This window comes from Trichomycterus rosablanca, chromosome 11 (genome assembly GCF_030014385.1).
Source record: "Trichomycterus rosablanca isolate fTriRos1 chromosome 11, fTriRos1.hap1, whole genome shotgun sequence".
Classification (NCBI taxonomy): domain Eukaryota; kingdom Metazoa; phylum Chordata; class Actinopteri; order Siluriformes; family Trichomycteridae; genus Trichomycterus; species Trichomycterus rosablanca.
Window position 1 is genome coordinate 35,267,983 of NC_085998.1, and position 25,411 is coordinate 35,293,393.

Genomic DNA, 25,411 nt, shown 5'->3' on the forward strand with positions numbered 1-25,411 from the left:
TGCAGCGACTATTTAATAAGTTACTAACAGTTTGTTCTGTAAACACTGATCCGTGCGAAGTTCTAAAACTGCATCCCGCAAGTGTTCAGCTTTTTCAGTTTAGAATCGACAGAACAGAGCAAGTTAAAGTCCAGCCAGAGATCCGGTTAAACCAGGGTTAAAGATGGACTCAAACCGCAGAGGATCCAGATCCAGATCCAGCAGATCTCAGAATGAAACCGGTTACAGACGAGTTTCAAATGTCTCCCACATTCACACAGTTACAAGTCTCCGACGTTCATCTATCTAACTATAAACTTTCTACTAATATTTTCACGAATAATCCGTTAGATGAAATCCTCCAATCCACTCACGGATTTGTCCTGATGATTAAAACAGCATGTGCAGTAAAGTTGCGGAAAACACGACAGCAGCATCGGTACATGAACTCGACTCCTCATAATGAATCCGCAGATCTGAGAGCAGCAGCTGCTGGAGACGCGCTGGGAATGGGGAGGGATCCCGGTCCGGGTTGCCAGATTGGGACTTATAACAACTACAAAAAAAATTCTCTTCGGTTCACTATCGGATACAGCGCATGGGTTCGAGTTCCTAATGCAAAACTTCTTACCTCGACTGTATAGGTTTTCCACTTCAGTACAATGCAAAACTTCACATTACCCATAAATGTGTTTGTGTTATTCTGCAATGGATTGGAACCCTCAACACTGACCTGAAAGCTGTCAGTGTAAATGGTTGGATTATAAATCAATACATCCATTGTTCTGCATAGTTTTTACAGTTAAAGTCTAGTTAATACATACATACAGACAGATTGATAGATAGATAGATAGATAGATAGATAGATAGATAGATAGATAGATAGATAGATAGATAGATAGAATAGTAGTATTAGTGTTATAGTAGTATGTAGTATATAATTGTGATAGTATTAAAGCTATGTTTTGTATAAAATAGAATTTTAGGTCTGACAGGTAAGGGTTAGTGAATTTATGTATAAAAGGAAAAATTCTTATTATGATAAAAAGAAAATTCCCCCACCAAAACAGATAATGATGATTATTTAAATTTTTTGGCATTTTATCCAAAGCGACTTACAGTACCGTGACAGTATATTATCTAGGCAGTTGAGGGTTAAGGGCCTTGCTCAAGGGCCCAACAGAGGCAACCTGACTGGTGGGGCTTGATTACAAGTCCACTACCTTACCACTAGGCTACAACTGACCTTCTATAATGTTTAATTAATAAACATTATAGAAGTAGTAATACTGAATAACTACTTCATAAATACTAAATAAACACAAATCATTCATTTTAAAATGAATTTGACAATTTTATATGTTCAACAGTTTTACTTCACCCTCCATGCACTTATAAAAAATTTACACTAGATGGGAGACCAGCACTTTTAAAATCTTTTACTCCATTTCTGCACCTTCATCCTGTACAGTATGTTTACCTACAGAGCACTGTTTAATGGGAGAAAAAAACAGATTAATCACCAGTAATAATAATCATAAATAAATAAACACACATTTGTATAATCCCTCACTTTTCATATCTGATTTTGAAATAGACATGCTAACAGGAATGAAAATGCATCTTTAAAAAGCAGTTCTGTATTTACGTGTATGATCAGTGTCCAGCCAGTCATAATCAGTTCTAAATCTCAAAAATGCAATTAAGTCTGTTCCTGCAGTAATCCTACTTATGGGACATATGTTAATCCATCTTATCTTTCTCTAAAAGAAACATTATTTGAGATGTGAAAGTGCAGAGCGTCCACAGTCTGACTAGAACAGTCCACTTATATTGAGTTTTTACTAATTGTTTTAATTGGATTTGGCGCCACCTACCTACTGTAGGGCAGAAATACACCCTGCGTCAATTCATCATGGATCAACACAGACACACTCATTCATTTACTCTTGTATTCATTCATTCATTCACTCACTCACAGATGCTATTTAGAGCAGCCAAGTCACTTTTTGGATAATTGATATATTGACGACCGGGGACCTGGTCTTTACTCAGGACTATATTCAGAGCATTTTAACATCAATAATAAAATAAATAAATAAAATACTGTGCATCAGTAGTGACTTGTGACATCATGTGACTTAAATAAACAGTAAATATTCAGTACAGTCCTGATCGGCTCTCCTTTTCTTCACCATTTCTAGTCAATATTTATTAGCTGAGTTTGAAGAAGGTCTCTTCCAGTACTTCAGTAAACTTCTCCTTCATCTGTTGACGAAATCCTGTGTACCACTCCAGCAGCCTCATCCTCCTCTCCATCTTCTCAGCCTGTGACATCGTTTTCTCCTTCTCCAGGATGGCTGGGAGCTCCTTCCAATCCTTGAGGAAGATGAAAGGCGCTCCTGCGTCTTTGAGCAGCCGGAGAGGGGAGCTCCGACCGTTGGCACAAGCTCCTGGAGTCAGGACATCCTCCACCACGGGCACAGAGCCATAGGCACAGGCCTCGTAGATGCGGTAGCACTCAGTGTTCACTCCAACCGGACACAGCGTCAAGTCGCTCTGAGCCAGAGCCATCTGGTACTGTCTGGAGGTTTCTGCTGTCTCCTGAGGAAGCCACCTGAGGAACAGGAAGCATGGTATTACCCAGGATACGGTCATACTGGGAATACAGGTTTGTTGTTGTGTGTACAAAAGGTGACTGTGTGTTAAAGTCAAACACAACACATAAACAATCTGGCATCAGAAGTATGTGGACACCTGATTATGAGTATATTGGACATGCCATTCCAAAAATGATGGGCATGAATATGAAACACCCCCCTCTCTCACTCATGTTATAAGCTGTTTTATAAGCTGCTTATCCTAATCAGGGTCGCAGGGGTGCTGGAGCCTATTCCAGCTCTCAATAGGCGCAAGTCACACAAAAACACCCTGGACAAGGCATCAGCCCATCACAGGGCAGACACACAAACACATTCACACTTTAACACACACACACGCATCTAAAGGCAATTTTGTATCTTCAATTAACCTGACTGCATGTCTTTGGACTGTGGGAGGAAACCGGAGCTCCCGGAGGAAACCCACATGTAAGAAGAACATGCAAACTCCACACAGAAAGAACCCAGACCGCTTCACCTGGGAATCAAACCCAGGACCTTCTTGCTGTGAGGTGACAGGGCTACCCACCGTGCCACCCATAAAATAAGTTATACTGTGTAAACAGAAACTTGTATAAATGTGATTTTTGTTTTGCTGATTTTTTACTTTCCAAATGCTTAATAGACTGTCTGAATCATAAATAAAACAGAAAGACGTACTTTTCCCGAGCACTCATGAAACATTGTTCTTCCAAGCCATTTTGTTTCAGGATGCTGAGAAGAATTTCCCGAGAGGAGTTCTTGTAGACCGTACCAAGAAAGTTGCAGATATAGGGCCGCACAGAGCTTACCATCTGTGTGTTAGGTGTTACAACAGGAAAGTTCCTATACCTATAACCAAAAGAAGAACTGTAAGGTCAGTCCTAAAATTATGCTACAGTTTAACCAGTAATGCTGTCTGAACAAAAGTTAAAAAGAGAAATCTCACGTGGCTACGCCAAGAGGCCACTGGAAGACGTCTTTGTCATTGACCCAGGGGCCATCATAGACGAGAAAGAGCTGATCCACAAACCCACCATGTCTGTTAAGATAAGGGCTGATCCAGTCATTCATGCACTGCTCACTGCCCAGTAAGACGACAGCTACTTTAGAGATGGTGTGGGCCTGCACTAGAGCCTGGACATGTTGTAACCACTGAATAGAATGAGCAATCTTCTGCTGCTCACGTCCATTCAGCACCAGCACTACACTGTCTGTGTCCAGAGGAATGTGACCCTGCACCACCGCTGGACCTGTATAGAAACTGTCACAACACAATATGGTGTGTAGTATTTATAAACACAGACTGAAACATGCTTATAAAGTTTTGCACAACATGTATGGAAAAAATGCAAAGCAGGTGCAAAGGCTGGCTGGTTGGTTTTACTAGCATAGTGGATTCTGGGACAGAGGCTAGAATGACCATAAAACAGATACCATGACATCTTTTCATTTGGTAGAAATGGGGTAAAACAAGACATTATACAACATTTGTACTTTTAACAAGGGTCAAATGTTGTGGTTCCTCTTTACCAATATTAAACCAACCACATTCAGTATTGATACTAGAGGATGATGTGGATAATATTATAATTGAAATAGAGGGTTGTGGACTGGTGAGCAGTGAGAACTTGTGGCCTTTCATTCCACAAGAGCACTCACTATATATAAATACAGTATATCCCTATTTTGTATATAAGAACAAAATTAAAACAAATGTGGGTGTAGTATATGCGACAATAATCAAAAAAGACTAAAATAAAATGTGAATACGAACTAATCCATGTTAGTAGTAAAATGGGAAACACTGATCTACACCAGTCACTGTTCGAGTCTGGCCATGAAAACTTAACAGTGGACACTTTAGACACGTTCAGTTGAAAAACCAATAGCTTACCTGAAATTGATCCTTCCTGACTGAATCTCTCCTTCTTTCCATTGACCTGTTTTGTCGGTAGGGTTTAAAGGTCCCTCTAAAATGTGTTCCCACAAGTAAAGCCCTAAAAACAAGAAAATTATTGATTTAACCAAGGGTTGTACATTTCATGTACTTAAGATACATATTGTACCACATAAAACTTTAATACACAAATCATTTACACATAATGTCTAAATAATTTTCTACAGAGCATCTGAATTGGTATTAATATTATCCAAAGCATGCAGTCAGATCTGAGTTTGATCTGTGTCAGACCTGCGTATGATTCCGAGTGTTTGTCTTAAGGCTGCCACCATCAAACCTTTAATACTGTTATATAATGAGCTTGTAGAAACTCAGCTTAGTTACTATAAATATGACGGTATCAAATCAGTTTTAGCCACTGGCTGATCAATGGATGAGAGTGGAAGTGGTTATTCTTCAACAATTATTTTTTTAATGGTTTGAATCACCAGTTGAGCAACAGTTAGTATTCCAAATGGCTAATTCCAAGAAGCCTACTGAAATTTCCATATTTGTTACTTTATTAAACAATCTATTAAACAATTAACCACTTTAGCTTAGTCAGGGTTGCAGTGGGTGTAGTGCCTATCCCAAAATACAGGACACAAAGCAGGAAATCACCCCAAACAGAGCGCCAGTCCAATCATGGTTTTTTCAGAGTACTATGGTATTCACCCACCTACTAAAAGTGAACAGGCTACTTTAAATGAACTTTGGTGTGCGAGAAAATGTGAGTGTGTGTTGATCTGCAATTAATTGCCGCCATGTCCATGGTGTGGTCTCGCATTGCACCCTGTGTATGAGATGGCACTAGACTCACCATAACCCAGACCAGGATGTAATTAGCACTAATGTTGCTCACCATTGTAAAAAATAGTAATATAATAAACATCTACTTACCTATAGCTGCTTTCCCCCAGATCTGAACTTTGTACCTTTTAGGCCTGTTTTTAGCAACGCGCTCTTGATACGACCTGTAAGTCTCCCTCCGTTTCTGAAGCTGAGCGAAGTCTGCATGCTCATCCTCCTCCCATGGGTTCCATTCCTCCTCACCTGCGTTGGCTTGGTCTGCAATAATGACATTTAAAAAACAACAAAACTATTGCACACAAACTTGTCAACCCTCAATCTACACATCAACAAACATCTTCATTACAGTTTTACTTGTTTGGTATGGAGGTACTAAATTTGGCCTGCAAAGAGCCCTGACCTCAGCAACTGTAGGATGAGGTGAAAGTTGATTGCACTTTAGACCTTCTTGTTCAACATCAATGTTTTAACTCAAATATGGTCTTCTGACTGAATTAGCTTAAATTTCTACAAACACACCTCATATCATATGGAAAGCCTTTCTAAAGAGAGGTGAATGTTACAGCCATATCACTGCTTATGATATTTAAATTTTATTCTTCAAAAAGCTCATGTTCAGGTGCCCAGATACAAAATAGCCAAATAACTCACTAAACACTTTATTAGGTACACCTTTCTGGTATATGCATTTATTGATTATTTTATAAGCTAAACATACCATAAAGCTGTGTATACAATTTGTGGGTATACAGGTACTGACTGCAGCTTATGTATTGCTCTGCATGAACGGTCACGCCCTTGTACCCCATTTACCAACTGAAAGAGTCCGTCATAGGACCCTCATTGACCAGATTATGTTGGATAAATGTTTGGAGGTGAACCTTTGTCAGTACGGCATTGACACTTACATAATAATAACATAGATGACAAAGTGTACAGAGCAAAAGATGGACTACAGTCAGTAAATGTATACCCACAAAGTTAATCTGAATTGTAGGTGTTGCCGTCCTATAAATTAATACTGAGTGCTTGTATCACTGTATCTAATAAACTGCTCAGTGAGTAGTGTAACTACAGTAGCACTTTAATGACCGTGCATAAAATAAACCCCTAGTAGGTTATTCCCCTGCATTTTACAGACACAGTGACATCACTGTTCCACTAATTCTTCAGCTCTTCTTGCTTAACGGTTAAATGGATGGTCTTTGCTGTTAAGTGAGAGCCAAATGTAAGAGTTGCTCTTCGGTTATAGCAATCCGGGTGGCACGGCGGCTCGGTGGGTGGCACTGCTGCCTCACAGCAAGAAGGTCCTGGGTTCGATCCCCAGGTGGGGTGGTCCAGGTCCAGGTCCTGTGTGTGTGTGTGTGTGTGTGTGTGTGTGTGTGTGTGTGTGTGTGTGTGTGTGTGTGTGTGAAGTTTGCATGCTCTGCATGTCTGCGTGGGTTTCCTCTGGGAGCTCCGGTTTCCTCCCACAGTCCAAAGACGTGCAAGTGAGGTGAATTGGAGATACTAAATTGTCCATGACTGTTCTATCATGAATGTAACCAAAGTGTGTAAAACAAGATGTTCCTAATACAGAAAATAAATAAATAAATAAATCAATACAGCAATCCAGGCCCTGGTACAGTTGGTGTAGGTATAACCACCCTTGCATGTTTATTTTTATTGCACAGTTTGCACCAATCCACCGCATTATTATCAAAACAAAGCGGTTCATTGATTTCTAATCAGCAACGTACCTGCAGCTAAAGAGCCTTTCTTCCCCACTCTGTGCACCCGAGAAACACTTTTCTTATTAAAAAACACGCTGTAAGCAGCATACAGTGAGAAGAAAACATAAACTAACACAGCAGCTACAGCTACCTTCCTACTAATCAGTCTCATCATTAAACCTCAGTGGAGCGGCCATCCTGTGCTGGAGTTTTAACCACACCCGCATTCCGCAAACACCCGCATTCCGCGCTGAACTTGGTTGCCAGGTCCACAAAAAGAAGCGGACAGTGTTTAAAGCATTCAGTCCACTGGTCGGGATCGCAGTAGGTCTTGCTTTTCTTTAAAAAACACTGGGCGCAGGGTAGAAATATGCTCAAGCAGGGAACACACACTTATACATTTATTTATATTTATGAATAAATTAAAGCAGCCAGTTTACATTCTACATGAACCTGGAGTACCGAGTGGATTCTGTTTTTGAGAAGTTGTTCTTGCTGTGTTATTGTGGGTTTCTTTCGGTACTTTAGTTTCCTCGCACCTCTTAAAAAACAAGCAGCAGTTGTTTTGAACTGGCTACTTCAAATCCCCCTTTAAGTCTGAGTGTTTTTGTGATTTTTTTGGAACGTCAAATTGAGGGTAAAATAATAAATCTGGCAACATGATGTTCTGTGAGCGCAGATGAGCCAAACCAAAGGTGACAGTTTAATATACAGCAGCATTACTAATAAAGTAGCCAATCATAGCGCTGGAATATTACAGTAGTAGCCAATCAGAGCGCAGGAATTGGGGCCTGGTCCAAATATGGGTGGGGATAAAGATCCTGCGTACTGTTTAAATGTACAGTTTAAAGAGACAGGACGGGAGGGTTTATAGTTGTGTCATGTAATGCCTGTTCATAATTTAATGTCAGCATGTTTAAAGATGATCATTTTGACCACAAAATGCAAGGTTAAATAAAATAAATAAAATTTTTAAACTGTATATGTAATAATATTTACATTTTAGGAAGCGAAATGAATAACATGCTTTATAAAACCAGATAACACGCTGGCATTGAGTGCAGGGTGCTATGGTATATGTTGGTTAGCATTTTAGCTGTGAAGGGTGCGCAGTTCGGGTAACGATGGTGTCCTTGCTGGGTCGTTCAGGGTCTCTGTACCCTTACCTACACTCGGCTAATTTTCTGACATGTAGATCAGTTACAGCTTCAGTTCCTGCTCTTCTAAATACACCTGATCTGCTGAACCAGAGGAAATCCAGCAGGGATGCTTCACACAATGGTAATGTCACAGAGCTGCGTCTGTTAGCCAGTTAGCTTCGATTAACGTTACATAAACTCTCTTACGCTTATTAACTTTCTTTTTAGATACCATAATTGACATCAATTCAGATTAAGATTCCTTTATTGATCCCCATGGGGGAAATCCGAGTGTTACAGCAGCACAGAGTAAATACAGATATAGAAAATAAAACAGAGTAGAATAACATAAAAATAAGATAAAATACAGTAGTGGCAAATTTTTTTTATATATATATATATATATATATATATATATATATATATATAATATATAATATATAATGTACACACACACACACACATATACTACAGTACAGTGACAGTATATTGTCTTAGCAATGAGGGTTAAGGGCCTTGCTCGAGGGCCCAAAAGTGAGAACCTGGCGGTGGTGGGCTTGAACCAGCGACCTTTTGATTACTAGTCCAGTAACCACTAGGCTACAACTGCTCCTACACGCACACACACACACACACACACACACACGGGTAGGGTATATGGGTAGGTCTTTGGGCTGTCAGCTGAAAGGTTAAGAGTTCGAATCCAATCTCTGCCATGCAGCCACTGTTGGGCCCTCGAGCAAGGCCCTTAACCCTCTCTGCTCCAGGGGTGCCGTACAATGGCTGACCTTGTGCTCTGACCCCAACTTCCAAACAAGCTGAGATATGCGAAGAAAGAATTTCATTGTACTGAATACCTGTTTATGTATATATGATAAATAAAGGCACTCATTCATATGTGTGTAGTATGTAGTGTAAAGTCAAATGCCCAAATGCAAGAAAAAAGGTAAGGTGTCTTTTTTTTGTGTGTGTGGAGGTGGTTGAGCTGCTGGTCAGTTTGAGGACAGCCTGTGTATTCTGCAGCTCTTATGCAATCTGATGGCAGTGGGCACAAAAGAACATCTAAAGCGCTCCGTCTTGCTTTGGTGGAATAAGCCAAAGAGCATTATCTTTGGGGTCAACATTTTGATGAATGGAACATCTTCTCTTCAGATAAAGTTTATTGGTCGATGTGATTAAATTAACCTGTTTGCGTGAGTTGTAAAGCCTCAGTATCATTTGTAGGAAAGCAGCACCATATTATGATGCTCTCACTTCAATTCTTCATTGTGAATGTTGTTCATTAGATTATACACTCGACCTTTCTCTCTCCAAGCTGAATGATTGGCCAAAAAGTTCTATGTGTGACTAGCTGATTGTTTAAATTGATTTGATTTGACAAGATGATTGGGTATCACACCTAGACAGAGACAGTTGCATACATTTTTATCTTGTGTATTATTAAACAAATTGTGATAGGGATGTTTAGGGTTTAGGGATGGTATGGCTTTAGATTTTTTAAAGCTTGTTTGCCTTTAACATGTTTGCTGCTTGTTGTTTAAAATCTGCCCAGGCAATAGCAACAACGTTTAGAATTAAACCAGATGTTTTTTCCCAGTGTTACTACATTCCTTTAAATACATTTAAAAAATTTTAAATGTCAAAAGTCAAATGTAAAGTTCACCTAAAGGATTATAAATACCAACAACTGGCTATTGCGTCTACACAAAGATGATTGGCTGTGTCTGAGGGATAAATGGTCGATCCCCTATCCTGTCCAGGGTATTCCCACTCCCCCCCCCCCAGTAGTTCCTGGTGTAACTGGAATCACTGTGACCTGGATTAGTATAAAGCAGGAAATTAAACAGATTTTGTATATTTATGTACTTGATTATTCAAAGTATTTGATTTGTGTTTCTTAATGACTCATTCTTTCTGTGATGTATTTTAGGCCAGTTTGGAGTCCGTTATGCCCACACTGACATCAAGATTCCTGACTTCTCTGACTACCGTCGTACTGAGGTCAGAGATCCAAAAAAATCTTCCCAAGAGAGCAGTGACAGTCGCAAGGCTTTCTCCTACCTCTTCACAGGCTCCACTGCGATTGTGGGGGTTTATACCGCTAAGACCGCTGTGACTCAGTTCATCTCCTCGATGAGCGCCTCCGCTGATGTTCTGGCCTTGTCCAAAATCGAGATTAAGTTGAGTGATATCCCAGAGGGAAAGAACATGACATTCAAGTGGAGAGGAAAGCCCTTGTTCGTCCGCCACAGAACCGAAAAGGAGATTGCGTCTGAGGCCGAGGTCAACTTGTCAGAGCTCCGCGACCCACAGCACGACCGAGACCGTGTGGTCAAACCTTGCTGGATGATCGTCATCGGGGTGTGCACTCATCTTGGCTGTGTTCCCATCGCAAACGCTGGAGACTACGGTGGATACTACTGCCCATGCCATGGCTCACATTATGATGCTTCTGGCAGAATCAGAAAGGGACCCGCACCCCTTAACTTGGAGGTGCCATACTATGAGTTTCCTGATGATGATACTGTAATTGTTGGATAAATGTGGACATTTTTCCAAATACTACATAATACTAAATGTGTCTGGCCTAACTAATAAATACTTTATCAACTCAAAGTTTAAACATCTCTGTCTTATTTATTACAAAAATATACACTCACTTTCTTAACCGCTTATCCAGTTAGGGTGCTGGAGCTTATCCCAGCTCTCGGAGGAAACCCACGCAGACACGGGAAGAACATGCAAACTCTGCACAGAAAGGACGCAGACCACCCCGCCTGGGGATCGAACCCAGGAACTTCTTGCTGTGAGGCTACAGTGCAACCCACCGAGCCACTGTGCCACCCAAAAATATACACTAAAAACAAATTATTTGTATTATGCATGATAATGATGGGAAATGCAGTTAAAGTAATAAATAATATTATTATAAACAAATCAAAAGATTTGACAGAAGCCCTTTAAATTTTATAAGCCATTCATGCATTATTTATGCAAAGCTTGAGGTACAAATACCTGCTGTCCAAACGATTGTACACTACTGTACAAAATAATAATTACACTAGAGTACCATTAAGTTCTAAATCCAGTGTAATGCACATAGAAAGTTAAGAGGAAGATCATTGGGTACGTAGTGGTATTTCTTATATAGATAGAAAGTAACAAATCTTGCTAAAGATCAACAACAAAATGCTTCATTTAATTTAAAACTAAATAATAAGAGTATTTAATAAAACATACTGCCTCTTAATTTTTCCAAATGTATGTTCTGCATTTGAAGGAAAAACATCAGAAACCAACAATATACAACCAAAAACCACAGAGGAAAACGGCATTTACAACTGGAAACTAAATATGCACAGATAAAAAACTAATGAAATACCAGTGAAGGATTTTCTTTTGTTTAATGATCTCAGTAGTGTTTCTTATATGGTCAGGAGGTGGCACGGTGGCTTGGCGGGTAGCACTGTCACCTCACAGCAAGAAGGTCCTGGGTTTAATGCCCAGGTGGAGTGGTCGAGGTCCTTTCTGTGTGGAGTTTGCATGTTCTTCCCGTGTCTGTGTGGGTTTCCTCCGGGAGCTCCGGTTTCGTCCCACAGTCGAAAGGCGTGCAAGTGAGGTGAACTGGAGATACAAAATTGTCCGGGACTGTGTTTGACATTCAACTTGTGAACTGAATCTTGTGTAACTACCATTCCTGTCATGAATGTAACCAAAGTGTAAAAAATAATGTTAAAATATATGGTCAGGAGGGTTAAAAACTGAAAAGCAAGAAACTACAAATATATTTAAGTTAACAGTGCATTTTATTTTGCACAGTTCAAAATCATCACATCAGTTCCTAAAATTGTCTTGTAGTGTATCTCTCATCACAACACACATTGCTGTCAAAATACATGATTAGTAAACCACAGGTTTCATACAATAAATAGGCAAAGTGTTCAATTCTCTTCAGTTTTTGGCTTTTTTCAATAAGCTTCAGTCCAGACTACAGATGCAACATTCTCTCCTGGTACATTCTTTATAAATATCTGGATGCAGCTCGTCAAACTGGCCTTGACTCTCATTTGGTTCAATCCACATAATGTACCTCAGCCTGAAGCTCCTTCTGAACATAGTCCATTAATGCACCGGTAACTCGCTGTTGAAGTGACGTGCTCCCCTGTACTATAATCAGTAACTGGGCTACATCAGTCCACTCTATCGAGCCCATGGTGACCATGATATTCTCATAGAGCTTCTGCTGCTGCTGGGGCGTCATTTCCATGATGATCTGAGGAAGTGGTTTGAACTGACCACTTGTCATCCAGCATCCCAAAAGTCCTCCAACAGCACCTCCTTTTTACAGAGAATTTGAACATTATTCTTTTTATACATGCTGCACTAATATTTGTATTTTTTAAATTTCAAATTCACTGATTTAAATCGAGCCACTAACAAGTGCTAAAGATTTCTGCAACTGCTTTTATTCTGTGACTAAAAGAATAAAACATATTTTCATGGTTTACTGACTGACCGGCTTTGGCATGTGTTTGTCAGTTAAAATACAGACTTAAGTCAGTAATTTACAAACCCATTTCGAGAGAAGTTAGGACACTTTCTAAAAATGAAATAAACATTCAAAACTGTGGCATTAGACACCAACACAGATACTTGCCTACTGCAATACCAAGTGGTCCACCAACCAAACCTCCAGCAAATGCTAGTCCACCAGCCGTCATCGCCCCTTTACCAGACTGCTTTACTGTTGTCTTTATCTGTTGGTTTGCAGACAGCTCACAGCATAACTTCATCACATCATCAATGCGTGGAGGCATCTTACTTGGGTAATCTGTATACTTGATTTTTTCTTGGGAAAAACACAGAGAGCTAGAAATCAAAATCAGAAAACAACAATGGCAATGCTAAAAAGCGAACAGCTCAACAACTAAACATATTTGTTGCCTCCCTTTAGTATTCCCTCCAAAGATGAACCCTCTAAACCCACATGGACTCACCCATACACAATGGGGTTCAAAATCTGAAGTCACTAATCAAAATGATTCTATTTTGCTTAATACTTAAAATTAAGAAACAAAATTGTATTACAAATCAAACAGTCAGCTTACAATCTGAGCTAAACATTAAATACTTGTAAAATGTACATGTAATGACTGTATGCACTCTGGCATGGAATCCACAAGTTTGTACACAATATTCCACGGAGCATCCTGTGATGTCCCTAAATGCTTGGCTTTCTCCGTCTTTAAGTGCACCAAGAATGCTTAATAGGGGTTAGGTCAGGTGACTGTAGCAGAAGGTCTATGACAGTTAGCACTCTTTATTCTTTTGTCTTCTTTTGTCTTCAATAGTTGCTGAAAAGGTTTAAGGTATGTTGGTTCATTATTCTGCTTCTAAACCAGCATGTTTCAGAAGAATGAGGTGGTAATTCTCGTTTGTCAGGGTGGCTCTGTGCTGATGCCCAACTGAGTAGACAAAACACCAAACTTTCCTGTTGTTTTGATTCACTGTGATATGAAACTCTTTTTTTCCATAAATACTAAATAAATTTGTTTGTGCAATACATCTCAAATCTTAAATCATCAGTGAAACATTTGTGTTGTAGCTAGGGCTGGGCGATATATCGATATTTTAAAAATATCGATATATTTTCATACGCGATATAAGATAAGACAATATCGCATATATCGATATAAATGTTGCGTTCCAGTTAGATCCGACAGTTCGTCTTTCTCTTCTCCCAGTTTGTCTCTGCACATGTTCACCTGCCCCGCCCCCCTCCCTCACTGCCCCGCCCCTCTCCCTCACTGCCCCGCCCCTCTCCCTCACTGAACACAACTCCCCCCTCCCCACCGCTTCACCAGTAAGTCCTGCAGGCAGCGATAGCATGGAGACGGATAAAGACATGACAGAAGCTATCGAAGAGGAGCTGTTTACTAAAAAGAAAAATAATGACTAATTTTGTAATTATTTGGAGATGGTTCGAATTCAAAGTGTCAGATGAGCAGCAGAATAATGTATTCTGTAGAGAATGCCGAAAACAAGTCCAGATAAAAGGTTCCAGCTCCGTGTACCTTCATTCGTTTTTCACTTCAAATCCCAAAGTTAAAAAACAAGAAAACGAGTCGTTATTCGTTTCAAAAACCAACACAAGCGCATGTACGCGCTGACATGCACGTATTTACTTCACATTAAGTGTTGAGAAAGTAACAATAACGTAACGGTGCGTCTCCTGTTGTTCTGACTCTTGTGTTTGTATATGTGATGTGCATATATTTGCTCTATCTGTAAAAACAAACATTATGGGGATTTCTGTACTGGATCTTGTACGTGGTTGTGTTAGTTTATACTGGACGATTGCCCGACGTCCGACACGTCATTTATTTATTTATCTTCTATTATAGTATTTCTTGTTGTCGGCCAATAAACAACCAAACATTATTAAATTGCATGAACTAACTGCAGTAAACAAGGAGCAAACAGCAATTAAACAGCAAATAAAGCTGTTAAATAATAATAAAGTGCATGAAGAAGAACGCTGATTAAAATGCATTAAATGTTGTAATAGTTACACAGTAACATGAACGATTAGTTCTGCCTGTATTACAGAACTGAGTTCTATACAGTAAAAGAAAATATTAATGTAAATGTTAATGTTGTGGCGACATATACATAAAATAATGTATAAAGTCCAAACATGTGGGGGTGGGGGGTTAACGAGGGGTTTACTTTAACGGGGTTTTACTTTTAATGTCACACAAGCTCAGCCGGAAACCGTGTCATTCCAACATCTTCCCTACACACTCGCTCCCTGCGCCCTATAGTACACTTAACATTCTTAAAGGGCCAGACAATATATTTGTAATTCACGTTAGACAACAGGAGATGCCTTAGAAAACAACTTTTTTTTTTCTTAGAATAGCTCTTTTTTTTTTTTTTTAAGCAAAAATAATTCTTGTGTGAAGCTTCCCCAGCATGAATATTAATAAAAGTGCCTGTAAAAAAATTGGAACATGTAGCTTTGTCTCAGAAGTGTCTTTTTGTTATTACCTTATGGAATAAAAAAATATCGAGATATATATCGTATATTGCCATTCAGAAAAAAATATCGAGATATAATTTTTGATCCATATCGCCCAGCCCTAGTTGTAGCCTATGTCAAGCATTTTCCCTTATTTTCCTTCCTGTTAAGTGTTTTAAAGACAGCTAAACCACAGCTAAATTACTTACTTTTTACCAGGATTTAGCTGATTGGAGTCTCTTTATTCAGCACATTCTGTATCTGTGCTTGCTTCTTTGTCTCTTAGGTAAACAAAGCTTTATGTGTTGGTCTTCAGATGGTGTGGTCAGTTTTAGTCTGTCCAGTTCTTGTGTTGCATTTACATTTGGTTTGAATACCAATTATCCAGTTCTGGCAAAGTGGCATCCTTTACCCTTTGTGAAGATCTGTTTGACTTCTGACACATTCACTTAACTCTGATGGTATATTTTAAAGTGTGTTTGACAAAAGCTATTTCTAAATCTATTTTTGTTTTGCTTTTATCCTGTATCTCATTAACCAAAATACACAGAGATAAGCAGATCCTCAGCACTACTAAAATAAAAAAATCAATACTGTAATCCATAACTTTATTTTTTTTTTTTCAGCAATAGGAACAATTTTACATTTAAGTGGTACTGTCATTTCTGAAAGTTATTAAAATATTGTTTGTCAAAAATGTTAAATATTACAAGTTGTTTATGTAGACATGTACAGTTAAATACCAGGTAAATGTATAATGTACTTTTAATATAACAGCCTGTTCATAGCTGCAATAACATGGGCTATAACCAGGGGCAGCTGGAATGTTAATAAACAACACAATAGAATACATTTCTTATCAAATAATACATGTTTGGAAAACCTATATGCTTTAGAAAGCTTTATCCTATATATGATATTATATAAGATATAAGTCTATTTAAAATCCCTGACCCCTTATTTTAGTTCAATTTAACAGCAAAACACCATCACATGAAATAACACGTACACGAAATGCATGTATTAATACAATAAAAGATAACAGACTCCTACCTCTTAATTCTTACTAAACGTTATAGAGAAGAAACCTTGAACACATGTGAACCATCACCGGACTGAATCATTCTCAGGAGTCATTCTGTACAGCACGTCAGATCAGCACTAATAATAATGTTTACAATGACCAATGGTTTTCAAAATAAAAGTCTCATCTAAACTACCTACTTACATGTTCTCGGTAAGTTTTGTGTATTGAATGAATTGACATCATTCATAATTTATCCTGCAAACCTTATTAAACTTCTCTAAAACTAATCTTTTGAGAAAAACAGCTGGTTACTCTACAATTAAGATACAAATAGAAATTAGAATAGAAATACTTAGACATACTACATAAGGCTGTCAGAAAATATACTCTGTATAATAATAACAATAATTATAATCATTATCAGCATCATCATATTTGGTGGAGCTTAAGTGGCACAGTGGTAAATTGTGCTAAAGTTGGCTATGTCTAAGGGTTGATGGCCAAAGCCCTGCAATGGATTGGCATACTGTCTGGGGTGTGTTTTTTTCCCCAGTAATTCTGAGGAAACAGGACCCACAGTGACCCTGACCAGGACAAAGCAATGGTAAACCATGAAAATAAAAAAACAATTAATGTAGCACAGCAATAATTGTCCTGATGACCTGGATTTGCTCCTTGCCTCCAGTTACTGGCTGTAAGAAGTTATGCATCCTCAGCCTGTTTTATTTAGGTGCTCTCACCTTTTAAATAAATAAATAAAGGTAAATGAGCTACTTCTCTTTCTACTTTTGTATGTTAAACAAAAATTCAAAAGAATTAACAAATCAAAGATTCATTTTGTATTGCATTTCCCCTCAAAATGCCCTAACCTTTTATATAAATAGGGTTTGTGTATTGACCTGTGATAATTAAACTGTATAATAGCTTTTGACATGCAGTCAAACGTCTGGCGCATTGTGAGGCTAAACAATAACCTTAAGTTCACGTGCAGTAATGTCAAAACATCTGCATTATATAATAAACATCTGCGGTATAACTGCGGTATAACTGTTTAGATCATTGTATTTATTTATTAATTTTGGTTGTGCTATTGTATAGAGTGCAATGTATTCCCTGTATATACACAGTTTAATGTTCTTAAGAAAAAGGTTAAAGGCACTGTTAGAGAAGATTGAGAAAGCTTTAATGTGTTTTGCTTGTAATGCCTTTATAAAAACAAAAAAACATATAAAACACCAAAGTAACGAGTAAAAAAGATATTTAGCTTTTAGTTGATATAAATAATCTAGATGAAATGTAAAGTTGTGGAGAGAAGCGAATACAGTGACTGACTGCTCTGTGTTCTGTGTTGAGCTTTGAACAGATGACTGCTGGACTTGTCTGAACATGTTCCCTCACTATGAATATCCATGAACATGGAGGCGGATCCACCAAACCCGGGGTTTCCATAGATTTAAGACATTTACTCCTGTGTGACTTAAAGATGGAGAAGGTAAATAAATATATAAAACATGACGAGCCTAAACTATAATGTTTAAAGATTTTTTACGGAATGGACGACGGTTTGTTGTCAGAGCAGAGCGGCTTTACATCTGCTTTACCTCTGAGGATCATTGAATATGCGTTTACTCACCACATGATGGATGTTTTACTGGGTAGAGAGCTTCATTATTCTTCATTTCTTTAGGAACACTGCTTATTGGAAATGTTTTGTTAGTATTATGTTTTGAAAAGTATATTTTCTTCTACAGTATTATTTTATATTATATTTTATATATATATATATATAATGTAATTCCATTAGGCTTGTTTTAGAACAAATTTGTTATTGATATTAAAAAAAAAAACTTACTATACTTATTTTTTTAGAAATGTATGTTGTTATTATGTACTTTCCTTTGTAAAATTTTTTAAAAACTACTGAAAATATATCGAATTTAATGTTGTTTTATTTGGATATTTTCGAAATGGATGTTTGAATTATTATTATTATTATTTTGTTTAGTGTTTCTAAAAAATCTATTTCTTTGTTTTTAGAACCAATGATACTATTAAACGATCTGTTTTGCAATTACTATTTTAGTAGGTTATGTTTTGTTAGCATTCTTTTAAAATTGGATTATTAGAATGTAAAACAAAACGATTTCTACTTGGTAATTCTTTGTTTTAGAAGGCATGCAAGTCATGAGTATTTGTTAAAGCTGTGTTATACATATTAGGAATATTTCTAGGGAAATTGTTAGGAGCAATATGTTATTGAGATTTCTTTTTATTATTAATGTAATAATATGACAGATTATACAATTCTTATTTCTTACTTTTCTTTAAAGTTTTAGGGCCTCCTCCATGGCTGGAAGTGGACCTTGGCTGTCTGACTCTTGAGGATTCATGCAGCATTCGTGTTGTGGCGGCTGAGGCCTGGATAATCATGGAGAGAAGAGACATCAAACACTCTGAACAAGTGATGGAGTTTCTGAACATCACTCACACATTACTACCTCACATAGTGACTCCCATTAAACACATGAAAATTGTGTTTGGTTTGAAGACTTTGGTAAGTACCGTCTCATTACGTGTTTGCTATGTTAAGTGATATGTGCTTATTAAGATACTTGTGTTTATTAGAATGCTAAAGGGAATTAGAGATAGTGGTAACATTATTACTATTGAGATAAAAACAAGGGCAAAGCAAACAGTACTTCCAGTGACCAGTGGTATTGTTAAATACAACACATGGCTAAAGAAATTACCTGATAAAATGCTAAGGCATGTAAAGTTGTCTGTTGCGGGCTCGAAGAACTCATAAAGTGTAAATAAACATTGTCTTTTAAAAGGCATACAGACAGCAATTTAGAATTAGAAAATTTTGTATTCTTGTATCTCTGCTGTATCTCTCAGTAATTAAAAGGAACAATAAAAGTAAAGTGTTAGCAAACTAGCTCTGAGATCCAGGGATCCTGGGTTTGAATCTTAACAGTACTATCAGCTGGTCAGGTGTCTGCACTGACATAAAAGCTAATGTCTGAGAGATGCGAGGATGGACAAAACCACCTGTCAGTGCCCTCTCAGTGTTGGCCCCATGCTAAAAATAAGGCGGGTTGCACCAGCAAAAGGATCTGGCATATTAACTAAGGCAAGTCTTGTATGGGACCCAGATCCGCTGAGCCAACCCCTTAATATAGGAAGCAGCTAAAAGCAAAAAATTACTTCCTATTCCAGGAAAATGCAGTATATACATAAATACGAGGCTAAAATATTGAACATTAGCAGTACTTTTATGTAGAATTTTTATTTTACTTCTTTCATAAGGGAAATAGTACTTTTGAATTCCTTTTCCAGGGTGACATCAGCTGTGTCACTATTTATAACCTAGGTACTGCATTCTATTGTGCATAGTAAATTAAGATCTGCTGTCATTATATGCAGACTGTTTATTGGTAAACATTGAACCTGCCCAAAACCTGCCAAAGACTGTATGTAATTATTCTATACATATGTTTGTTTCAGATCATTATGTGGATGCTGACTGATGACAAAAGCAGTGCCAGCATCAATGACAAGATCATGAAGTTCTTTCCTGACACTTTGCCCCAGTATCACAACAGTGTAAGTGCAAGTGAAATCCTTCTCCTCTAGAGAGCAGTAAAACCACATTCATACTGAACTGCAGAGCTGAATTCAAGATTGTTGGTTTGCTTTTCTACTTTCTCCCTAGATTTTTGAGTTACGTAGGTTGTCTGTGAAACAAAAAGGCAATGCGCTTTTCTGTGTACTTTTACCTTTCAATGAACTTTTAGTTATAAATTCAATGTACATATTTAAACATTAATTGCACTTTTCAAATAATACTAAATTATTACTAAATGTAAATAAATAATCATAAATAGAAGTGTGATAGTAAAAATACAGCACACACTTTAGTTCTCTTTAAAACAGATGTACAACAAAGGATTAAAGCCTAAATAAGCCTAAGTTACTGTTTTTGGCAGTAAAACAAAAGCAGAAATGCAGCAACAATAAAAAAATTAAAAAATTAAATTTTTATTTTTTTATTTTATGTATTGTGTTCATGCCTTGCCAAACTCGAACTCAAGACTCAGGATGGTGAAAAAGCTTATTAGACTGCTGTACCACTCAAACACCCCAATAGCTCTTATTGTGTGTGTGTGTGTGTGTGTGTGTGTGTGTGTGTGTGTGTGTGTGTGTGTGTTCGCGATAACACACAACCTCAAGTGTTCTATTGCTTTTATACAACAGATTTTACAAAATAAAGAAAGAAAATAAATTAAAGAAGCCCTGAATTTCATTATAAATATGCTTTAATATTGACAATACCTTCCGCCAAAAAGTAGTTCCATAACGAATATAAAGTTTAACACTACAAAGCAGACATCCCAAGTTGCAAAAACTCATTTCAGGGAGGTAAGAACAAGAAGAAGAAGAAGGCAAGAACCTCCGAAGGGAAAAAAAGAAATAAAAAACCTCTCGCACACACCAAATGATATGGGTAATAACAGAACTTTTATGAGCTGCTAACTGGGCTATTAAGCTAACTATTCGTGTTACAAACACATTAATGTTCCCTACATAGTGCACTAGATTGTGTATCAGATCACGGATTCATGTTCCCTACATAGTGCACTAGATAGTGAATTAGACAATTGATTTATGTTCCCTACACAGTGCGCCAGATTGTATATCAGACAATGGATTTAAAACGCGATCAGGAAAAAAGTCTGTGTCGCCTGCGTGCGCGTTTATGTGCATGAAGCTTGTCGTTACTGGCAACGCATCAGCGGAGTAATACAGTTGTGGTGTGAAAAGAACCACAACTTAGAACGCTTCTCAACCAATCAGATTGTAAGGTCGAAACTATATATATATATATATATAATACTGTATAATTTACAATATCAAACCACATACCTGCATATATACAGCATACTGCATTAAAAATAATCAAAATGTTTGTTCTAAATGGTACAGAGCCGCAGACACATGGAGCTGATGCAGAGGACCCAGCAAGACTTTAAAAATTTTGCACAGTCATTAGCTATAAACCCAGAAATACGCAAAGCCTACGTTAAGGTAAGTAAAAGTGCTTTCCTGTGCTGTTGTTATTATGTTGCTTTATGCTATGCTGCCTTTTGCTTGACTTATTATAATTTTTTTGTTAATTTATTACATTATCTTTTTTTTATTACACTCTTTTGTAGGATGGGATGGAGGAGCAGTATGGTGAGTGTTATGCCAAAAAGTTGGAGGAGAGATTATTACATTATCTAGAAGAACTAGACAAAGCGCTTCCTCAGCCTACGTATATTGACCAGGTACACTACCGTTATTACTATGTTAGTGTAATTGCAGTGCTGAGAAAAGTCCACCATTTAAACAACATCTGGTCAGTTGGAGTCCCATGAGGGTCCTTTTTAACTAATAAATGAGGTACAGGGGGTGAAAAGTGTTCAGAGCAATTGATGGGCTCCATTCAGTAATTTGTGTACAATTATCATTAAATGTATGGACCAGATAAGGTGTTCTGTGATTAGTGAATATTTAAATATGCATGTGTGTGTGTTTGTCAAGTGACGTACTTGGTTTTGTACTAGTCTAGGCTCTTTACATGTGTTTCTGTGTCTGAACCCACAGGTTTTAAATAAATCACAGCTGTTGGGAGGAAGAGAAGAGTTGCTGCATCAGATACTTACCTGTGACAGTGCTCCTCCATCCACAGCGTTGAAGAGACTCCTAAGATGTGGTAAGGCTCTTAAAGTCTTTTTTCAGATGCATTTTTAGCTTTTCAGATTTTCAGAAATTTCCAGTTACATTATTTGAGTATTTACTAAAATGGCTCATGTTAAATAATGCAGACCATTAGATTCATATGACATATATCTGTTTTGGCTGAAATTTAAACCCATTTTAACCCACAATGCATTTTATGTTTCCTTTTATTTCAGCTCTTGCAACCAACTCAGTTTGTGATAACCCTGGGTCCGTCTGCATTGATCTTAAAAAATCTTCCAAAGAAGCAGATGAACACCAGAGCTTCAGGCTAGACAAAGACAAGAAATCATTCCTACAAGAAGGTTCACTGAAGATTCGTTTGAAAAGACAGCTTGATAATACTGATAATACTGGTGTAGTTTTAGAAGTGTGTCCTCAAATGGCAAAAAATGCACCAGTTTCAGAAAAGAAAGGAGTTAGGAACGAATCAACAGAGCATCTGTGCTCCAGACATGGCAAGAAAATGAGAAGTATTTTACTAGAGTGCTCGGAGGAGCTCAGGGATTTGGACTTCAAGGTTCCCTCAATGCAGGCAGAATGCACTCCTACATCACCTCACACTCCACTGCTCCAGTCTACATCTCACAAAGGGACTCAGACCTCAAAACTGTCACCTCAAGACTCGTCTTGTTCTACAAATATATCTTTGTCTTTAGATCCTGACTCCTCAGATCTGGATGAAGTATCACAGATTATCTCTGCACAGTCGACTTCATCCCATCAGGTTAATTCCTTACGTACTTCACTAGTTTATAGTAACTCTAGTGCATCTTTGAGCCAAGAACATCATGTAGCATTAACACCTACATTTTCAGCACAAACCTCACTTTCTAAAACACCTTCATTACGACCAATTACTTCCTCTCCAGTATCTGCAGTAAAACCTGTTCCATTTTCAGCTGATCCAATGCAGGCGTTTGACCCAACAAGGCAAGCTTTAGATGAAGGAGTACTTTTTGTTAGTCCCTTAAAAAGCATACCTGAAGTCTCACTTATTTCTTTTCAAACTATCACTCCTTCACCAGAACCTTTACCAGTGCGACCAGCATTATCCCAACAATCTTCATCTTCCTTTAATCTTTCACCATTTCCACTGAACCAGACTCTTCAAGCATCAACATCTTCAGATGAACAAATCCCTTCTTCAACAACATTCACATTACGTCCTACCAGTCCACTAAAATCTGTATTCCATCAAACCTGTTTATTATCACCATCACCACCAACAACATCTGCTTCCTCGGCTCCAGTGGCAAATTCTCCAGGTCAAAATCAACACCAAAAAACAGTGAGACAATTTTTAGATGCAGATGCAACTTTAAGTTCAAGAACACCATCTCCATTACCTGTAGATCCAATCAATAACTCACTGTTATCTTCCTCGAAACCAGCATCCCAAATGTCATCTTCTGATGAGAATTCCTCATTTCCTGAAATCACTCAAGCATCAGCATCATTGGTGGAGCAGGAGTCTTTCTCACCATTGTTTCACCAAATATGTACATGCCATCAGCTATTATCATCAGCTACTTCTTCTACATCTTCTACTTATTTTTTCCCTTCCAGAGCAACTCTCACTCCAACACAAAACGCCACACATATTTCTGACCCAGCTAAACAAGGTGAAGAACTTGGTGTAATTTCATGCAATCCGAGGCTGTCATTGGAGACACAATCATTCCTTCTGCTGTGTAAGTGGATGCAGCCTCATGTGAAGCTTTGCAGGCTAAGCCAGCGTAGAGTCAGCCAAGCCACAATGACAATGAAACCCACAGAACAGTCATTTGAAGATGAAGTCTATTCATTTGATGTCAATAGACTTTATTCTCAATCAGATTCTGAATCAGATCCACAAGATTCTGATGATCCGGATTATAATCCACCAAATAAATGGAAGCTATAGATTAAAATTGCCTGCTGGTGCTCCCAATTAATTTTATCATTCAGTGCAATAGTAAAGCATTATGCGTAGCTACAGGAGATGACAAGTTTAATCCCCAATAAAAAACAATATAAAAACAGCCATAAGTGGCTAAGGAGGATTAGATCAGTAATCCAAAGGTTGCAATCACCACCAAAGTGACACTAGTCAACTGTGGAAATTTGTTAGTTTAGTGTTTCACAAATTCTGTCCTAGAATAAACCCTTTCCTGCATGTTTTATAGTTTACCCTCTTGTAACCTGTACCTTCTAAACACTTTTTATTTTGACAATGTGTTAAATAAGGGAAAGCTTTAACATGTGTAATGCATGGGTACTTCAGGAACAGAGTTAAGAGAAATTGTGTTGAGGCTTTGTATATAAAATTGGGGAGGTGAGAACTCTTGATGATAGTTGATGGCAACCTGACCCAGCTGATGACGTTACTTGAGTACTGTTTTTTTGGTGACCTGCTGCACATTTTGAACCTTCACTAGATGACACTCGATAAGTGTAGTGGGTTGGATTTGGCAACAAATAAATTGGGTGGCAAGAAACTATGCATGATGTAATCAAGTAATGAGCTCAGATTGACAAAAGACATATTAATCATTAATCACAGACATTTGTTCAACTGAGGTTTTTAATGATGTTGCTTAAAGAGCATTTCAAAAGTGCCTTTTGGCTCTATTTAGTTTTTATTCAGTTATGGATAGCTCAGAACTGCATTTAGGTTTTTTGTTCAGTTAAAACCAAATCAGTTATAAGCAGAAGAAGAAAAAAGGAATGTAAACAATATTGCAAATTTTCAATGGTATTTTCAAAACTACCTCGTGGACATATTTATTATCACAGTAATATATCAGTGTGTTTACTATATGGAAAATCTGAACCTGTTTAAAAATGTTGTGACCATACCCAGACATTGTGTTGAGGCTTTGTATATAGAATTGGGAAGGTGATAACTCTTGATGATAGGGGTGATGGCAACCTGACCCAACTTATGATGTTAGATGAGGTTTTTTTGGTGACATGCTGCACATTTTGAACCTTTACTAGATGACACATGATAAGTGTAGTGGGTTGGATTTGGCAACAAATAAATTGGTTGGAAAAAAACTATGCATGATATAATCAAGTAATGAGCTCAGATTTACATAAGACATATTAATCATTACACAGACATTTGTTCAACTGAGGTTTTTTGTCATGATGTTGCTTAAAGAGCATTTCAAAAGTGCATTTTGGCATTATTCAGTTTTTTTCAGTTATGGATAGCTCAGAACAGCATTTAGGTTTTTCGTTTGGTTAAAACCAGATTCGTTTGAAGCAGAATTTAAACAATATTGCACATTTTAAATAGTATTTTTAAAACTACCTCATGGACATATTTATTATCACAGTAATATATCAGTGTGTTTACTATATGGAAAAT

The 25,411-nt window shown here is 37.7% G+C and overlaps 4 protein-coding genes across 5 annotated transcripts; 2 read left to right on the top strand and 2 right to left on the bottom strand.

Annotated features, from left to right (window-relative positions):
- Window positions 1-1,403: 1,403 nt before the first annotated feature.
- Window positions 1,404-7,254, bottom strand: rxylt1 (ribitol xylosyltransferase 1). Its single transcript, XM_063004268.1, has 6 exons — window positions 7,110-7,254; window positions 5,461-5,628; window positions 4,516-4,618; window positions 3,568-3,882; window positions 3,300-3,470; window positions 1,404-2,596 (listed from the first exon to the last, which is right to left on the bottom strand). Exons 1-6 carry the CDS (start codon window positions 7,252-7,254, stop codon window positions 2,194-2,196), a joined length of 1,305 nt encoding a protein of 434 aa, XP_062860338.1. The 3' UTR covers window positions 1,404-2,193.
- Window positions 7,255-8,181: 927 nt separating this feature from the next.
- LOC134323320 (cytochrome b-c1 complex subunit Rieske, mitochondrial-like) lies at window positions 8,182-10,837 on the top strand. The gene is made up of 2 exons (XM_063004808.1): window positions 8,182-8,363; window positions 10,152-10,837. The coding sequence occupies exons 1-2, from the start codon at window positions 8,207-8,209 to the stop codon at window positions 10,760-10,762; spliced, it is 768 nt and encodes a 255-aa protein (XP_062860878.1). The 5' UTR covers window positions 8,182-8,206; the 3' UTR covers window positions 10,763-10,837.
- Window positions 10,838-12,008: 1,171 nt separating this feature from the next.
- zgc:112052 (protein C19orf12 homolog) lies at window positions 12,009-16,382 on the bottom strand. Its single transcript, XM_063004809.1, has 3 exons — window positions 16,296-16,382; window positions 12,879-13,070; window positions 12,009-12,559 (listed from the first exon to the last, which is right to left on the bottom strand). Exons 2-3 carry the CDS (start codon window positions 13,036-13,038, stop codon window positions 12,294-12,296), a joined length of 426 nt encoding a protein of 141 aa, XP_062860879.1. The 5' UTR covers window positions 13,039-13,070; window positions 16,296-16,382; the 3' UTR covers window positions 12,009-12,293.
- Window positions 16,383-17,679: 1,297 nt separating this feature from the next.
- On the top strand, window positions 17,680-25,411 carry LOC134323322 (mucin-2). 2 transcript variants are annotated; one of them, XM_063004812.1, is made up of 7 exons: window positions 17,680-17,761; window positions 18,600-18,823; window positions 19,777-19,875; window positions 21,256-21,357; window positions 21,486-21,599; window positions 21,919-22,027; window positions 22,230-25,411. In XM_063004812.1, exons 2-7 carry the CDS (start codon window positions 18,698-18,700, stop codon window positions 23,957-23,959), a joined length of 2,280 nt encoding a protein of 759 aa, XP_062860882.1. In that variant the 5' UTR covers window positions 17,680-17,761; window positions 18,600-18,697; the 3' UTR covers window positions 23,960-25,411. The 2 variants fall into 2 exon arrangements, with proteins under 2 accessions (XP_062860882.1, XP_062860880.1); XM_063004810.1 differs by lacking the exon at window positions 17,680-17,761 and adding an exon at window positions 17,784-17,924.

Bases quoted from the DNA above. Each gene is read 5' to 3' on its own strand.
- rxylt1 (XM_063004268.1), bottom strand. From the start codon at position 7,254: ATGAGACTGATTAGTAGGAAGGTAGCTGTAGCTGCTGTGTTAGTTTAT. The intron at 5,629-7,109 runs GTACGTTGCTGA...TCATTATTGCAG, and splicing joins GAAAGGCTCTTTAGCTGCAG to ACCAAGCCAACGCAGGTGAG. The intron at 4,619-5,460 runs GTAAGTAGATGT...TCTTGTTTTTAG, and splicing joins CTGGGGGAAAGCAGCTATAG to GGCTTTACTTGTGGGAACAC.
- LOC134323320 (XM_063004808.1), top strand. From the start codon at position 8,207: ATGGTGTCCTTGCTGGGTCGTTCAGGGTCTCTGTACCCTTACCTACAC. The intron at 8,364-10,151 runs GTAATGTCACAG...GATGTATTTTAG, and splicing joins CAGGGATGCTTCACACAATG to GCCAGTTTGGAGTCCGTTAT.
- zgc:112052 (XM_063004809.1), bottom strand. From the start codon at position 13,038: ATGCCTCCACGCATTGATGATGTGATGAAGTTATGCTGTGAGCTGTCT. The intron at 12,560-12,878 runs GCAAGTATCTGT...CTCTGTAAAAAG, and splicing joins ACCACTTGGTATTGCAGTAG to GAGGTGCTGTTGGAGGACTT.
- LOC134323322 (XM_063004810.1), top strand. From the start codon at position 17,822: ATGGACGACGGTTTGTTGTCAGAGCAGAGCGGCTTTACATCTGCTTTA. The intron at 19,876-21,255 runs GTAAGTGCAAGT...TAAATGGTACAG, and splicing joins TGCCCCAGTATCACAACAGT to AGCCGCAGACACATGGAGCT. The intron at 21,600-21,918 runs GTACACTACCGT...CTGAACCCACAG, and splicing joins AGCCTACGTATATTGACCAG to GTTTTAAATAAATCACAGCT.